We start from the raw sequence: 17,756 nt of genomic DNA on the forward strand, positions 1-17,756 counted from the left end.
AACAGCGTACCCTCCTGCTCTTTCACGACCCGCCTCCCTTGCAGAGCCGCCCACCTCTCTCTTCCTTTTTTTTTTTGCTCTTAAAAAAAAAAAAACTCCTCCTCCTGTCGCGCCTCTCGAAACTTCTCCCCTTCGCTACCTTTTCTCTTCGGTATGGGCTGGCGGAAGCGTTGGCTGCAACACATGCAGCCAAGTGGCTATTCAAAAAGATGGCCACTTAATATTTATTTTTATTTTATTAAGCCCAAAAAGGTGGCCTCATTGTTCAGAGTGCCCTCTCTACCATTCCCTCATATGCTTCATCAATATACATGGTGCCAACACTTCTCCAATATGAACACAAGAGCTGCATCCGCTATTTTATCAATACTGATGGCTGTGCTTTCACTTCCCTTGCTCAACAAATTTTATCTCAAATAAAATTCAAAGCTGACCCAGACTAATTACATATTTCCTGACACACTCAATACTCTGCATAGTATGTACACATTACCAACTCCTATTTTGTCCACACATATTTAGCAACCCCCTACTTCTGCTGAGACATTCATGTCTAGCAGCTGTACAAACAGGGATGAAATACTCAGATTTTCCTCTGTATCTTTCACAACCTCCTGACATGCATCACAAGCTTCCTGATCTTCTTCTTTCACGGCTAACATCAATCGAGCAAAATATTTCTTCAATCGTAAACTATTCACTCTCCTTTTATGCTTCTTTCCATTCAAATCAGCAAGCTGATAACTCCCATTATTAAATTTTCTCTCAACTTTATACGGACCTTCCCACTTTGTCTGGAATGCAGTATGAAAAGTACTATCCAGCTTGCTATTATACTTGAGAACCAGATCACCCTCTTCAATTTCTTTCTGCTCCACCTTCTCATTCTCTCTCTCTTGTCTTTTCAATTGCATAGCTACATAATGATCAAATGCTAGCTCTCTGTCCAACTGGACTATTTGCAAGGCCAGTAATCTTTCTCTGTAACAATTAATAGGCTCATGCCCTTCTTCAACGAGGAACTTCAAAGCTGGAATTTCCACATCAATAGGCATGAGTGCTTCTTTCCCATAAACTAAATGAAAGGGTGAGAATTGTGTACCAGATTTTACTGCAACCCTGTATGCCCATAATACACGATTCATCTCTATATCCCAATTCTTGATATGGCCTTCTGTCATTTTGGTTATCATCAGCTTAAATTCACCATTGAATCTTTCATTCAAGCCATTGCATTGAGGGTGATAAGGAGTGGAGTACTTGTGGTTGATATTCAATCTTCTGCATAAATGGTCAACTACCTCTCCTCGAAATTCAGGACCATTATCTGATAATATCTCCAGAGGAATACCAAATCTGCAGCATATATGTTCATACACAAAATCAGCCACCTCTTTACTATCTACTCTCTTCACTGCCTTCACTTCTGCCCATTTTGATAGGTAGTCCACCGCAGTAAGTACATAACACTTTCCTCTGGCCGTCCTGGGAAGTGGTCCAACTGCATCCACTCCCCATCTTTCAAAAATGTCATATACCAGCATGATATTTCTTGGCTCCATTTTTAAGATTCTCTTCCCCATTCTCTGGCACTCATGGCAAGACCTGCACCAGTGCTGAATATCCTTCTGGATGGAAGGCCATACATAACTCTCCAGTAATACCTTCTGCAAGGTGATCTTAAATGCATAAGGACCCCCACATGCTCCCTCATGATTTGAAGATAGAATATAATAAATTTCTTCCCTCCAGGGAATTCTTCTTAATACCTGATCAGCTCCTTGCATGTATAATTCATCTCCAATCATGACATAATGCTTACTTTTCCTGATAAAATGATACTTTTGGCCTTTTTTGAGCTCTTCAGGCAAGCGACCTGAGAGTAAGTAATCTACCACTCTGGACAGGTATTCCCTCCCTCTGTATAATGGCTCTTCAATTTTTGCAATTACTGGATCCTGATTAATTGCCTCCTGAGCTAACTCATGTGCCATATGATTTTCCTGCCGCCGCACATGTTGAATACTCCATGCTGTAAATTGATGTAGCAGCCTTCTAACATCAGCCAGACATTCTTTTAATCTCGGATGCTTTGCTCGCCAGCTACCCAAGACCTGCTTTACTACTAATAGAGAATCTCCCTTTATGATTAGCTTTTGAATTTTCTGTTTTAAAGCAGCCTGCAGCCCTTGAAACAATGCTGTGTATTCAGCTTCATTGTTACTTTCAGCTTCCAGATGTATTCCATTCTTTAGAATTAGCCCGCCTTCTGAATCTTGGATTATATACCCCCCGGTGGCCTGTTGTGTACTCCTCTTATACGAACCATCAAAGAATAAAACATGAGCTCCAGGAATGATAATTTGTTCCTCTTTTTCTATCTTTGAATCTACTTCCTTCACCAAGATCGGGCCGTCCTTATATGTTAGAAGATCTGCCAAAGTTGCCTTGCAAGTATCTTCAATCAAAAATGAGAAATCATATTCTTGAAGCTCCACTAACCATCGCATCATACCTTTTGAGAGTGAAGTACCATTCACCAGGTGAGGGAGTAAAGTATAGTTTGTCAGTACCACAAATGGTCTCATCAGGAGATATGACCTGAATTTCCTGCAAGCATACACCAGACTTGACAAAACCAATTCAGCCTCAGTGTATTTCCTCTCTGCTTCTGTCTTCACTCTACTTGCATAATACACAGGCTTCATATATCTGGATTCATCTCCTCTCTGCATTAAGATTGCTCCAACTACATCCGGACCAAAAGATGGATTCACATAAAAGACCTGAGAGAAATCCGGAACTTTTACACTAGAAATACTTCCCAATACTTCTTTCACTTTCTCAAACACTTCCTCGCATTCTTCATTCCATTGCAATGGTTCTTTCCTCATAGCCTGCTGAAGAGGGTAAAGCGATTGAGACATTAAAGGAACAAATCTTGCCATATATTTTACCTTCTGGACAAAAGTCTGCAGCAGCTGCCTGGATGTTGATGGTGCAGATAATAAGACAAGAGCTTTTATCTTCTCTGGATTAGGTTCAATTCCATTTTGAGATATCATATGCCCCAACAGCTTCACCTTTGAATATCCTAAATGACACTTCGTTGGATTCAGCTGTCCACCTGCATCATCCATTTTAGAAAATACTTGCTCCAATTTATTACCATGCTCCTTTTGAGAACTATATACACATATATCATCCAATTTATTACCATGCTCCTTTTGAGAACTATATACACATATATCATCCAAAAAAGCTCTCACAAAATGATCTGTAAGAGGTGCAAGTACTCTGTCAGTGTTTCTCTGATACCACGAGGGTGCATTTTTCAACCCAAATGGTACTACTCGGTAACAGAAGCAACCCCACGGTGTAATGATAGCGGTTTTAGCCTGGTCTTCCTCAGCAATTGAGATCTGAAAATACCCAGAGAAACCATCACATACACTATATCTCTCATATCCAGCTATCCTGTCCAAAATATCATCAATGAAGGGCAGAGGATAGTGATTGCTTTTTGTTGCAGCATTGAGAGGCTTGTAATCAATACAGACTCTCCACCCACCTGTATGCTTTGAAGTAAAGACCACTGGATTTGCCCAATCTGAGTGATCTACTGGATAAATTAACCCTGCTTTTAACAACTTACTCAACTCCTCTCTTAATACAAGCAATAGCTCTCTATTTATCCTCCTCAGTTTCTGAAACACTGGCCTCACACCCTCTTTCAATACTATAGGCATTGGTTCACATTTGAATCCTCGGATCTCTTCATATGAAGTAATGAACAAATGAGGGAATTTATGTAGTACCTTCATATACTCTTCTTTCTCCACTGGCTGCAATCTAGGATTCAGCATGCCTTGTAACAGCTTCTCTTTCTCGGTACTGGGTGATGGAGGCTGCATCAGACTGTCCATATCTTCAAGTCTGCTCTCTTCTTCCTTCTTTAACTCCTCTTCAGCTTGCATCACATACTCATTTTCTTCCTTCATTATAAATGATACCTGGCTCTCATTATCAGAAGTAGAACTCTCTTCTTCAGTTTCACTATCTGTATACTCATCAGCACTTGTTTATTCAGGCTCACTCTTCATTTCCCGCTTACTACTCATATTGAACTTCCTGGCTCTTCCTCTCTTATTATGTATTGTTATAGTTCCCCTTCTCCAATTTTGGATGGCACCCACCTGTCTGAGCCAAGGGCTGCCCAAAATCAGTGGATAAGCTCCCAAACCAGCCGGCATAATATGGCAATTTATGTTGCAAACCACACCAAAAGCAGTCACTGGCACTTCTGTACATATACCCAGACACTTCACTTTTGCATGATTTGCCAAACGGAGTCTAAAATCGGAACTAGCATTCAGCTTTAACCCCAATCTCTCCATACAGGACTGAGTGATTACACTGATTTGTGCACCGCCATCAACATATGCTTCTCCAACACTCACACTTCCACACCAAGCATCAACTGATGGACAAATATCAGGAAGGTCTTTCACAGACATCAGCTCCATTTCGCCTTGTGTGGGCTCCTGCTCATTTACTTTCCTCGGATTTGCCAACTTCTTCCACTCTCTCTTAAGCTTCGGACACAATCCAAGCAATTGGGCAAAAGTTATATTGGTTACCCTTCCCTTTAAATCTCCCATCAATGTATACTCCTCCTGACCTTGACCAATATGCAAATCTGAAGTTTTATAATGTCTTCTTGGCTTCCTCTTCTTCTTCTCTGGTTGAGGGCTTATATCAAATTGGACATGTTTACCTTTCTTAGAAGATGGTTCAGGTTCTGCCATTGTACTTCTCGTCCTTTTTGCCACAGGCATAATCTCTGGAATGGCCTCTACTCCTATCAGGCTGAGAGCCGGTCCCTTTCCTTTATCCTCCCATTTAACTCCACTGGTAGAGGGTTGATTTGGATCTTTTACTTCAACACTATGATCCCCCGATCTATCATTAGTCCTCTGCATCACAGGATACATTCCACCACCTGCTCTGGGCGGTTTGTCACATTGAGGGCTGATATGTCCCCGCTCCCCACAGTTCCAGCATTGGACATTGCTTAAATAATAGCCCCGTCCTCTTCCTGTTCCTCCTATATTCCCTTCACCTGTTGACATATTGTCTCTTCTATTATTTGGTGCACCTCGACTTCTTCCCTTTCCACCTGCTTCCATCCAATTCAAACTTAGAGACTTCATGAGCTCCACTGCATCATGTATGTCCCTCTTCAAAGTGTCCTGTTCAGGAACCACAGCAGCTTCCCTTTCAGGATGTATACTCTCAATCTCTGGCATCTTCACAAACTTCTTTGGCTCTTCCTGTATTCCCATCTGCCTCAGACGCTTCAGCTTCCACTCCTTCTCTCGAGCTACTCTGACAGCCTCCTCAAAGCTATCCAGGTTCTTCAGCTCCACCTTCAGACGGAGGGTTGGCTCTAGACCAGCCACAAACCGGTCTCTCTTTATCATCTGTGGGGGTACTTCAGGAATCAAAGCCTCACACCATAGACTCCACAGTCTACCGAACTCTATTAGATACTGATCCACATCCTAACCGTCCTTCTGCTGAATGTTACACAACTCCTTCCATACTTCATTTGGACTCCTCATTCGAGCAAACTGTGCCAAAAATGCAGCTCTGGCTACACGGTACTCAGGATCCTGTTGATGAACATTCCAGTGTGTAGTCACAAACATCTGTAGCCATGTTTTTGCATCACCCTGCAAGCAATAAGTCAAAATCTGAGAGAGGATCTCCGGGGTTGCCCTGTCTTTCATTAAAGCTGTAAACTCCATCTTTTCTAGAAACCTGATTGCACTCTCCTGTGGCAATCCCCAATACTCTGGAAAATCTTGAGCCATCTTCCCAACCTTCTTCACACAAACCTTTGTCCTTTTTCACAAACCAGAGGAAATCTGTTCCTCTGTGGAGGCACCAAAAAGTGATGGCACAGAAGCGGTAAAGCTGTTTACGCCCTTATAGGGTGCCACACTTCCACACACGCATATAAACACACCAGAACACCAGACCCAAGAGCATGAACAAGTTTTATATTTTAGAACAGATCCTTATCTTTACAGAATTGTATATCTCAAACACCAGCCCCACTGCTAATCAACAGAAAGCAACAACTCTGGCGTGAGTCTCCAGAAGAGGATAATTCACCAGAGAAACCACTCTCTCCCCCCTTTGCTCAAACATTCCTAGACCTAGTCACTGCAGCCACCAAAAAAATAAATAAAAAAGATGTCTCTCCTCTGCGGCTCTCTTTCTGTCTTCCTGTGCATAGCCCTCCTTTTACATCTTGGCGGCCAGCTTCATACCCTTCTTTTGGCTACCAACCGCCACCTGCACTCTACCAGTGGAAGCAGCCTTTTGTTGCTGACGTGCTAGCCACTGCCACCTTCTAGGCGGTTCTCCCTCAGTCGCCACCAGCCTCAGTTCTCTAAGCAAAAAACCCAAAGCAACCTCTTGTCCTCACCAGCCACCAGCTGTGTCCAATACGAAGCAAGGCACTCACTGTTGCTCACAACAGCCAGCGCAAAACAATCCTTACCCAGGCTCCCTCTCCTCGTCTTCTCTATTTGCCACTGCCAGCCACCAGAAAACCGAGAGCAACTCCCTCTTTGTCGCCAGCAACTGCACAAACACCTGCTTGCCCGGTTCTACCTTCAGCCACTGCCGGCGTCAAAACCAACTAAAGCAATTCCATTGTTCTGCCCTCGCCAGCGCCACACGGCCTCTTACTGTCGTCCCAACCTTCTCGTCGTCGCCAGCAGCTGCGCCAGTCGCCACCTCCCTCTCCCTTTGCTTACGGTAGTGAGACTGCGTGCTGCCAGCTCCCGTCAGCGCCAGCTTCACTCTGCGCCTCACACCAGTAGACGTGCTACCTTGCTCCCTTTGCTTTACTGCCAACTCCCTTTTTTGCAGCAAAACAGCGTACCCTCCTGCTCTTTCACGACCCGCCTCCCTTGCAGAGCCGCCCACCTCTCTCTTCCTTTTTTTTTTGCTCTTTTTTTTAAAAGAAACTACTCCTCCTGCCGCGCCTCTCGAAACTTCTCCCCTTGGCTACCTTTTCTCTTCGGTATGGGCTGGCGGAAGCGTTGGCTGCAACACATGCAGCCAAGTGGCTATTCAAAAAGATGGCCACTTAATATTTATTTTTATTTTATTAAGCCCAAAAAGGTGGCCTCATTGTTCAGAGTGCCCTCTCTACCATTCCCTCATATGCTTCATCAATATACATGGTGCCAACACTTCTCCAATATGAACACAAGAGCTGCATCCGCTATTTTATCAATACTGATGGCTGTGCTTTCACTTCCCTTGCTCAACAAATTTTATCTCAAATAAAATTCAAAGCTGACCCAGACTAATTACATATTTCCTGACACACTCAATACTCTGCACAGTATGTACACATTACCAACTCCTATTTTGTCCACACAGCGTACACACACATATACATACATACATACACGTGGTATTGAAGTTCAAGGATTGCTTAGACAGTTGGGTTGTTTTGAAAAAAATTGCTGAATGTGGTGAAAATTAGCTTTTTTCAAAAAAATTGGAGTAACAAATAATGAATTTGTGGGTAATTTCCAACTCATTTTGGCAAGTTTGCAGAGTCAGAAGCTAATGTATATGGTGCATAATGAAGGCCCTCAATCTTTGTACAAGGGCATTGTGCCTTCTCTTTTAAGGTCTGCACTATATGGTGGGCTACGACTGGGCCTATATGAGCCTTGCAAGGGAGCATTTGATTGGGTCCTTGATTGCACAAATATTTTCACCAAGATAGCAGCAGGAGTTATTTCTGGTGCAATCGCCACAGCGACAACCAATCCTATGGAAGTTATGAAGGTTTATTACATCTTCTATTTCTCCTCTAAACGATAACACTATGGAAACCATACTTAGAAATGGTTATATGAGTTGCTTCTGATTGACAACTCATTTTGGCAGGTACGCATGCAGGTTTCACGTCGACCTTCTGATAACTCTCTGGTAAGGGAGCTCAGGAATGTGCTAGCTACTGAAGGTTTGGCTGGACTGTGGAGGGGCATTGGCCCCTCTATGGCAAGGGCATCAGCTTTAACTGCTTCTCAGTTAGTAACATATGATGAGTCCAAGCAGGTTTGATTCTAACATACTTGATAGGATGTGCTGGTGGTTGGCTTCTTGGATAGTCATAGGAGGTTTTGGCCAGTGTCCGCCCGTCTTTCTTTACTTGGAATATGAGGGCTGCAGATTAGTCATTACTTTGTTTGACCAGTGTCGACCCATCTTTCTTACTTGGAATATGAAGGCTGCAGATTAGTCATTACTTTGATTTTTGTTGCATAGAAGGTCTGCAGATCCACCATTACTTTTCTATCATGAGAGCATTTGAGGGTAAGGGTTTTGTTTATGGGATTTCAAGACCTTTGTATCTTGAAATCATGAAATAGAATCATCTATCTATTTATATGCAAATGTGCTCTCTGGATAAATTAGGAGGAGTTCCTTGATACCGAAAGCCAAACTCGTCCATTTGTATTGGTTTCTGGCTGACTTTTACTATGTGCACGTGACTTGATGCTAGCGCAAAGTGAGTTTCTTTAGCTAGGCAGTTGACGTACACTGAACAATAGCTTTTGTTCTTATGGAATAAAAAAATCTGTTTCTTTTGGTCCCCAGTGTGGTGTAGTTTATTTTCTCTACTGTGTCATTGTGTTTATTGATCTATCGTATTTCACCGTTTGTGTTGTTTAAGTAAAAAAATGTGATCTCTAACGGGACATGGCCTGTAACGTCAGGTTAAGTAGAGGGAGGAGCTTCATCCGATTCCAAGGACCTCGGTGAAGGATCCTAAGGGGAATGGAAATGGTGAAGAACTGGTGAGTCCTGCATGCCTGGCTTTAGAAAGGGAGGAGAGTTGCCTTGATTGAAAAACTGGGGGGAGAAGGGATTACATGTACCTAGCGCTAGAGGCTCCACCTGGCAGGGGCTTTGCCTTAGGTGCAGTTTGGAGGCGCAAGTTTGAGATTTAGCATGTTGCTTTTATGGAGGTTGGACAAGGAGTTTTGCTCTTGGAATTGGGCAACATAGAGATGACTGCTCAAAATATGGCAGGGAAGTATTGCAAGTTTCATAATGCAAGGCAGATGAGACACGTGTGGATATTTGCACGAGGTGCATGTCTCATGTGATAAAAGTGATGATATGGCATCACACCATGCTGCTTCTAAGAAAGGCATGAAAGGTGCACATATTTGTTCTTGAGGGCCTTCTTTATCTGCACCGGTTTAGGCAAGCAGTTTGCTGTGGTTGACTGTATCACATTTGTGTTGTTGTGGCCAACCACCTATGTCAAATATCAAGGCAAGCTTTGATACACTTAGCAAAATATGCTGATCAAGGAAGACTAATGACGTTGGTGGAGCTGTCACTACAAGGCGACATGGACCCACATAATTTATCAGATTTATTTGATTCCATGCATTTTAATCTGTTTCAATACTTGCAAGCTTGCAGCTTATACCTATGCATGGGGTTTCTGAGGTCCCAGCAACCAAAAAATGCATTAAACAGTTAGTGGGGTTTTTCTTTATGCACATTCCAAGAGTGTGCTGAGCACATAGCAGCAAGAGTTCCAGGTTCCACACATGTAGCCGATCTCGGTTGTACAGACAGCAGCGGCTCTGCACGTGTGACCGAAGTCTGTACAGACATGTCCTTGATAGTTCCGTTAGGCTGCTGGCATCATGGCCCCCTAGGACGGGGCTCTTGCAGCTGAGAACATCATGTTGCATCTTGTTTGACTGATCAAGTTGCACAAGCGTTTATTGGAAAAATTTTGATGGCAAGGATTTGTTGACAGTGAAAAAGAAATGTAGACTTTACAGCAAAGCCCTGCAGTATTATGTACAGGCTCAGTGGAATGTTCCTTGTCAGGGATGATCACCGGGACTTTGAGAGCCGGTATTCTAGTTTTTTTTTTCGGTTAAAGATCTTGCTCTTCAGTTGACAATGTTGTGCCTCTCTCTCGCTTAATCCACTGGGAGCGGGCCATTACTCACAAGTGAAGGACTGGGTGTCCATCGGCTGAGGTGAGTGGGAACCGTACTCGAGCTCAAGAGTCCAATTACTTATACTGGTGTCTGACTTTGAGTTAGAAGGCAGCACATCTTCGGCCCTTAGTACAGAGTAGTTAACACTCACCACAGCACAAAATCCATCATTCACTAGCATTCTTGTACGCATTAATGCGTCTTGAGATTTATTGCATGTTTCAGTTCATCAATTCTAACGTTAAAAAGGGTTTAAGAAAGAGTCAAGATACTCGTGTTCACACATAAATACAGCTTGCATTTGTTTGAAAAAATATATCTTATGAATTCTACATATTGTTGTTGCCTTCTGCAGATGATTAAGCATTGGATTGCATTGGAGGAAGGATTTTGGCTTCATATAAGGTTTTTTTGTTCAACCTGTTATTACTAATTATTTTTTGGGATTATTATGGGGCCGTTTTTGACTAGTAATTTAAAGTTGTAAGAGGATTATATGTTCAAAAAATGGGAAACATTTAACTATTATATGTTTGAAAAATGGAAAACATTAACTATTTTGAATTCCTGTTTATTGTGAATCCAGCCATTTAAATGTTTTTTCTGCATGCTTCAGCTAATAAGAGGAATCTCCTATTATGTTTAACTGAACGTACGAAAGTCACCACCTCATCAATCAGCAGTATACTCTGCTTGGGAGATTTTTGGGGAGCCTGAGAGACTTTTAGGGCTAGATGTACAGAGTCTACTGAAGGCACTCAGATATGTTGTGTAGTATGTACATTCTCTTTCCTCTATCTGGTCTGTTACTTTGATTTTCATGGGATCTAGGGCAGGTCCAGTCACCTTGGCACAGATTCCTAAGTCTCCCTTCACATCACTCACAAGTATACTCTGCTTGGAAGATTTTTGGGGAGCCTGAGAGACTTTTAGGGCTAGATGTACAGAGTCTACTGAGGGCACTCAGAAATGTTGTGTACATTATCTGTCCTCTATCTGGTCTGTTACTTTGCTTTGCTCCTCATGCAGGTCCAGTCAGCAGAGGTTAGACGGACTGCTACTCAGATTGTATGGCGTCATCATATTCTTTTTTTTGAAAAAAGATCCTTCAATTAGTTAAAGAAAAAACAGCCACAAAGGGCTAAGTACAACCATGACGGGCTAGATACAAACTCGCCTCATATAAGGGCGGGAACCAAGTAATCAAAGGGGAAGAGATGCTTCTCCTCCGGCTGGCCGCTCTGTGAGGAGAAGGCTATCTCATAGAGGAGGAGGGGAGGGGAACAACCACATAGGTGGTTTGTAATGCCAAATGGGGTCATCGCCTCTATCTGTGATGAAAGGACTAGGCCTCCAAAGTCTCAAGAAGGCTTCCCGCCACTTTGGCATGCAGTCAGAACCTCCGTGCAGCTTCCCCCAGACTGTGGAGGGTGTGAATGATATCAAGCCATATGCTCCTGATGGTCTCAGCCGGCGGAGTGAGTATCTAGTCTATACTATGCATGATGGAGTTGATGGTTTATTTTCTTGTGGATGACTACCATGAGGTCATAAATTGCACTTTCTTATAAGGTGAATTTGGGCATGTTCCCGGATTCATCTAGGTATATCTTTATGTTGTATTAGCGGAGATGCAAATTTCACATTGTGGAGTTTTCGTCCAAGTTGCAGGCAGTTGATATTGTGTTAATTCTTTCTGTCTTTAGTGGTGCATATGCCCTGTCAACTACCTTTTTGTTGTAATAATTCTGTCTATTTGTCATGATCCTTAGTGCTAGGCTTCATTATGGCTGTGTCTGCCCTGTATCTCCGGAGCTGACAGAAACTTAGTACACAGATCTTTGTATAAATGTATGCCCTTTTGTGCGTGCGTGTGTGTGTGTGTGTGTGTATGCTTGCGTGCGTGCGTGCGAGGAGTGTGTGTGTGTGGCAGCATATATTAATACCAAGTTCTACACCCACTAGGCACTGATGACGTTAGTGGGGATGTCGTAGTATCTAGTCTATACTATGCATGATGGAGTTGATGGTTTATTTTCTTGTGGATGACTACCATGAGGATTCATCTAGGTATATATATATACATCCTATTGATGTGTGAATCTGTGAAAGAATCTATGCAGCGCAAGCCTTGCGGCAGGTGTTGTCGGAACCACAGTGACAGCTCCGATTGACACAGTGAAGACTCGCATGATGATACAGAGAGAAACATCAAATGACATGTACAAGAGCGCGTTCGATTGTGCGCACAAGGTGCTTGAAAAATTATGTCTTACACTGGAGATGCTTTTTATTGAATTTCAAGGATGTTTCTATTGTGCTTTACTCTGGTTCAGTATGTAGCTGCTGGATGGATCCGCTAGCTTTAGGTTATAATGTTATCAATAATATGTCATTTTATTGTCGGTGATCGCATTTCTATCAATCAGGTTGATTGACCACAGTAAATGTTTTTCAGATCTGGAGATCTGAAGGATTCTGTGGACTCTATAAAGGGTAAGTCTCATGAGCACATGCAGTTTCTTTTATTCAAGTGTATGGGCCTATGTATGTTTTATGGGGTGGTGGAGGGGTGTGTGTTGGGGGGGTGGTGGCGTGTAACCAGCGCTTGATGTGTGAGTGGGTCTGGTGCATTCTGTGGACTCTATAAAGAGTAAGTCTCATGAGCGATGCAATTCTTTTATTCAAGTGTATGGGCCCATGTATGTTTTATGGGGTGTGTTGGGGGGTGTGGGGGTGGGGGTGTGCAGCACTTGATGTGTGAGTGGGTCTGGTACACTAGTATTGTGGAAGGTCTACGAACTTCCAGGGTATATAATAGAACATGATTGTAGGAGATGGATTTCTAGTAAGGTTAAACACATATAATAGATCCCTTTACTAACAGTTGCATTATGATTGGTGTTGACAAGCAGTTGGTCTGCAACGTTTGCAAGGCTTGGTCCACAGACAGCAATCACTTTTCTAGTGTATGAAAAGCTCCGACAATTTGTGGGCATTAGTGCTTTATGATGGGGACCAAATCTCACTTGTTTGGACTAACAGCTATGCATTCCGAGCAGCTTGATTGAGAGTAGCAATAATTGCTTGGCTTTCTGAAGCTACCATTGATGTCATCGTATTGTTGAGGGTAGGAACACAAGACTATAACATTGATATGAAGGGCAAGAAAAATCTGTTCATTATGGGTCAGTTATGCCCAAGGATCAAGCTCACTGGTCAAAACAGTGTTCTCAATGCTATATACATGGGCATAATGCCCAAAAAAGTCATAATCTCAGTAGTTTTGGGCCTGTCTTACTAAAGGTTGGTTTTATTGGTATTTCAAAAAGTTGGCTATGGTTATTAAGAGGTGATTACCAAGGTGCTTAAGAGGTGATTAGAGAAAAATTATGGTTGTATGCCTCCAAGCTCCACAAAAATTTGGTGGGTTCTTATGCAGTACTAAATGTTTTACTTACGATATTTTACATGTGATAGCAGCAGCCAATGCATCATGTTTTAATACGTGATAGAAGCAGCCAATGCATCATGGGAGTTATCTTGTTTTTGTTCTCCAATTTATGTCCATGGATGATCTCCAAAATAACTTGAAATGCCCACCGATGCATCATGGAGTAGCCCGGTTACTCCATCTTTAGGGGCTGCAAACAGAGTCCTTAATGATGAGCTTGTGAGCATATCTAGTCAACGTATGAACATCTTTGAAATTCCTTGATGGTTAAAGCCGGAATGGTTTGTATCCTTCTTGTCAACAAGCCCGGATGGCTTTTGGCAATCTTATGCTTGCTTCTTTACCTATGATTGATGGGTCAGCGCATTCCCTTAGCTGGGATTCCATCATTATTGGTCATGATATTTTCAGACAGTCACTAGACTAATGTGTCCCTTCTACATGTATACCACCCCTTAATACTGTTTTTCCACCCAGAAAGTTGCTGCAAATTCCTCTCTTCCAATTTCCCCAACCGCACCTGCCGTCTCTGATTAAAGCATCTAGACTATCACCAGTGCCATTAAACACTTGGGTAAGCACTACTCAAAGCACAAAGAAGTACTGGGTTCTTCTATTGAAGCCAAAAATCCTTTGTTCCACTATGTGAGTTCTTGTACAAGGCAACGCTCCTCCCTTGACTCGAAAAGGGCTTGTAGAAGAAGATTCTACCCTCCCACAACTTTGCACTGCATGAATAAGCCACTCGTTAATCGGGCCGTGAAGTTGCAGAGGATCGATCAATCGGGTCGTGCGTTACTGATACAAATTAAGTACGTTTCCCACAACCCAATTTAATCGGGCCTTGAAGTTGCGGAGGATTGAGCTCGTCGTAGAAAGGCCTGTTAAAATACTATCAGAATTGCCAATCATGCTGACACACTGCCATGCCTATCATAGCTCAGTTAACATGGAAAAGACGTATTAAGATAGTGTCAAAGCTTTAATGGAGTGACCAAACTTGGTTGGGAAAAAAAAAACAAAATACTACGACACCTCTTTACATAGCTTCAACAAGGCCCAGTTCCCTATATGTTTTAGCCACAATGCTTTGCGTAGAGTTACCTCTCCATGTGAGGCCGCGGGAAAGGTACCTAATATGTATCAATAATGCATGACCCAATTGACTCAACCACGTAACCGACTCTCTGTTTTGGCCAATAAATGCTGAAAAGGAATGGGGCTCGAGGGGCTCTAAAAAGGAATGGGGATGGGGTTCTTGAGGAGCTCTAGTTGTAGATCTTCTATTGCTGCCATCACTCAAATAGCTAGTGGAAGTAATGGAAATCTCAAGGAAAAAGTAACCCTTTCATTTGTTCTATTTTACCACAGAGTACTCTCCTTACGTGGGTTACTTTTTGATAGAGAGACGAAGTGCCTTCTTACTTAAAGAACAGATTCTCTGACTAGGAGACACCATGTAGACTCGGTTGTCGATGGTCTATAGTACCCTTCAAAGCACACAATCTGCATTTCAAGAATTTGTGAGTGTTTCGGGCTAATCACCTTTCCTTTGATCTTGATGGCACACTAAATTGATGCTCTTCAAAGGGAATAATACACTCGGATGAATGATGTTATGTTGGAATGCATGATGATTAACTATCCAATCTCAAGAACAAGAGCTAAAGATATGCTACAAACTTGAGACCATATTAATTGTTTTGTTGGTATTAGTGGTGTGGGTGTATAATTTATGATTTGAGGAACTATAGGAGAGGTGGGTTTGAACCTGCAAGGAGAAATAGGATGTAGATGCCTTTGTTTCGCGCTCTAAATGCGTATTTAAAAAGAAGAAGAAAGAACAACACTGCTGAGCTACATCAATGGCTTTTTCTTTAGTTGAATTCCTCTCATACTTCCATTAATTACATGGTGCATAGTAGACAACTCCCAAACAAAGTGTGAAGCAATACTTTGGCATTGAGTTCTTGTACTTGCTTGAATGTGTCTTAATAGCTTATCAAGGCTATATCGAGCTTGTAGATGCTACCTTTTTTCCAAGTGCTTTATTTTCCATCTTTTAGAATCAAAATTCAAGGATTGGTATCCTTGAAATGGCATCAATATGATGATACCATGCCATAAGGGCCTCCTTTGTACACTTTATCATGCAAACTTGGAACTTCTGAACCTAGTGGTTACTACACGTACCCACTGAATTCTACTTAAGACCTTATTCAACAAAGAAAATCATGCCTCTTTCCTTTGCTTGTTGCTAAGGTGAATTCCATTGTAGCCAAGTAGCTATTTGGGCGGCATATTTTCTCGACAGTCCTGACCTCGAGGTGAGTGTGAATTAGAGTGAGTGATTATACTACTATGTGGTGAACTCTACTGATTTTTGGAGCTTGATAAATGATCGCATTGAGGGACATTAGTGGGGAGACAATCCCCAAGAACAAAGTTTGATGGTGGTGGAGACAATGTTTATATTTGGTGTGGGGTACAAAAGGCTTAACAAGGTAAAAGTGGCCTCTAAAGTTGATTGGCGTTCTTGGGACTAACATATTAATGGAAGCTCACATCAACTAGGCCAAGGTAATGTCTAATGCTCAAGGCTAAGGCTTGTTCCCTTGAGGGCTAGGTTTATGTCTATAAGGAAGGGAAGACTCCCACGTTGAGTTTTTTACCTCATATGGGGTTGTTCTTTGAGAAGCCCACACTAAAGGAAGAAATATGCACCAAATTGGGAACTCTTGCTTGCACGAGGTAGAAGAAGTACGAATACAAGGATCACAGTTGGGTGAAACTGTTCTTGATAGAATGACCATGTCTTGTGGATAAGCGAGGATTAGAGCCGATTTTCACTCTTAGTTGTTCTTGGTAGAACAACTCTCTTATGGAGAAGCTAGGGTCCTCAACCTTGCCTCCTTTGGTGTCACCATAAATGAGCTATGCGCTTCGGTAGTGATCAAAGAGGGAGGGATCTACGAAAAGCTCTATCTCAAGAAGGAGATTGAGAAGGGGAGAGAAAAGAGAGCAAGCATCATCACTCATACACTCTCACACACACAATCCACTAGGAAGCAAGCATGCATCAAAGAGAGAAGGCAAACATACAAGAAAGCATCATCATAATAATATAGAGCTAGATTGAATTATGATAATGGGATTCTGTCTTCTCATTAGTCAAATGACTTGTATACAAGCCTCATATTTACAATGTCTGACCACCCAAGTAATGTCTGGGGCCCAAAATCTAGAATAAGCTAATTTCCTAGGCTATCTATATGCTACTGCCATTATACAAGTCATAAGCTTGGTATTTCAATGATCATTTGGCATTACACAATCCCAAAATCCATTATTTGAAGCCCTTAGCACAGTTACAAAATGATGTGACCCAAAAGGTGATGCCACATGTCTGGAGTAACTAGTGTGGTTAACATAACCCATACCTAACCATGATTTGGTTGTGGAAATTGATGGTGTGCTTCAAGGATGCCATAGTTGTCGTGCCATGTCATCAAACTAACATGTGATGGTGGGGGTTGTCAGAGTTTGTGGCAAGATGGGGAGAACATCTTGTAGGATGCCCGAAATCTTGTGTCAAACATATCTTCAAAGTTGATGATGTGGTGGGCATTGGTAGTATCCGAAGATTTGCCGTAAAGTAGGGCCCTTGTGACATTGAAAGCGAGCATGTGGGTGGATAGGATGCGTATGTGCGATTCAATCATGCAAACCATTATACATGATGGTAGTATTTGAAGATTTGTTGCAAAGTAGGGCCCTTGTTAGACATTGAAAGCGAGCAGTATACACGTTGGTTGTATCCGAAGATTTGCTACAAAGTAGGGCCCTTGTTTAGTGGAAGACTCTACACGTGCTAACTCTTGCAGACATCTTAGCAAGAAAGGAATATGAGAGTGATAAGGAGATGGTTTCTTCCCCATGGATGCTTCATGAGGTTTCTTATGATTTGGATCCTCTTGAGCATGCATGCGTTTTCTATTTTGATAGGGTTATCAAAGAGATCTTGCCAAAGGTAGTGGAGGTATGGTGCTACTTTTGATAGTGATGGCCATGAGGTCTCTTTTTCCTTCTCTATTTTGGAAGATTCTCATACCAACAATGAGGCTAAATGCTATGCTTTTATTCATGCATTAAGGAAGTGCAAGTACCTTGGGATCACACGACTCAACATCAAAGGTGATTCACTTCTTATGATATGTCAACTTCAAGGTATA

At 42.3% G+C, this 17,756-nt stretch overlaps 1 protein-coding gene across 4 annotated transcripts in view; it reads left to right on the top strand.

Annotated features, from left to right (window-relative positions):
• The window catches only part of LOC147609268 (Mitochondrial substrate carrier family protein), a 44,540-nt gene extending 31,139 nt beyond the window's left edge, over positions 1-13,401 (top strand). For 2 of the 4 annotated variants that reach the window (XM_086787453.1, XM_086787452.1), the window contains exons 4-9: positions 7,645-7,881; positions 7,984-8,154; positions 10,426-10,475; positions 12,194-12,323; positions 12,529-12,566; positions 12,986-13,401. In XM_086787453.1, the coding sequence (XP_086643579.1) occupies positions 7,645-7,881; positions 7,984-8,154; positions 10,426-10,475; positions 12,194-12,323; positions 12,529-12,566; positions 12,986-13,082 (723 nt within the window). In that variant the 3' untranslated portion in view covers positions 13,083-13,401. Of the gene's footprint in view, positions 1-7,637; positions 7,882-7,983; positions 8,155-10,425; positions 10,476-12,193; positions 12,324-12,528; positions 12,567-12,985 lie in introns of all 4 variants that reach the window. The other 2 variants (XM_086787455.1, XM_086787454.1) reach the window with 1 other exon arrangement.
• Positions 13,402-17,756: the final 4,355 nt, after the last annotated feature.

Source organism: Cibotium barometz, chromosome 51, assembly GCF_041138505.1.
Source record: "Cibotium barometz isolate CiBa-2024 chromosome 51, ASM4113850v1, whole genome shotgun sequence".
NCBI classification, from domain to species: domain Eukaryota; kingdom Viridiplantae; phylum Streptophyta; class Polypodiopsida; order Cyatheales; family Cibotiaceae; genus Cibotium; species Cibotium barometz.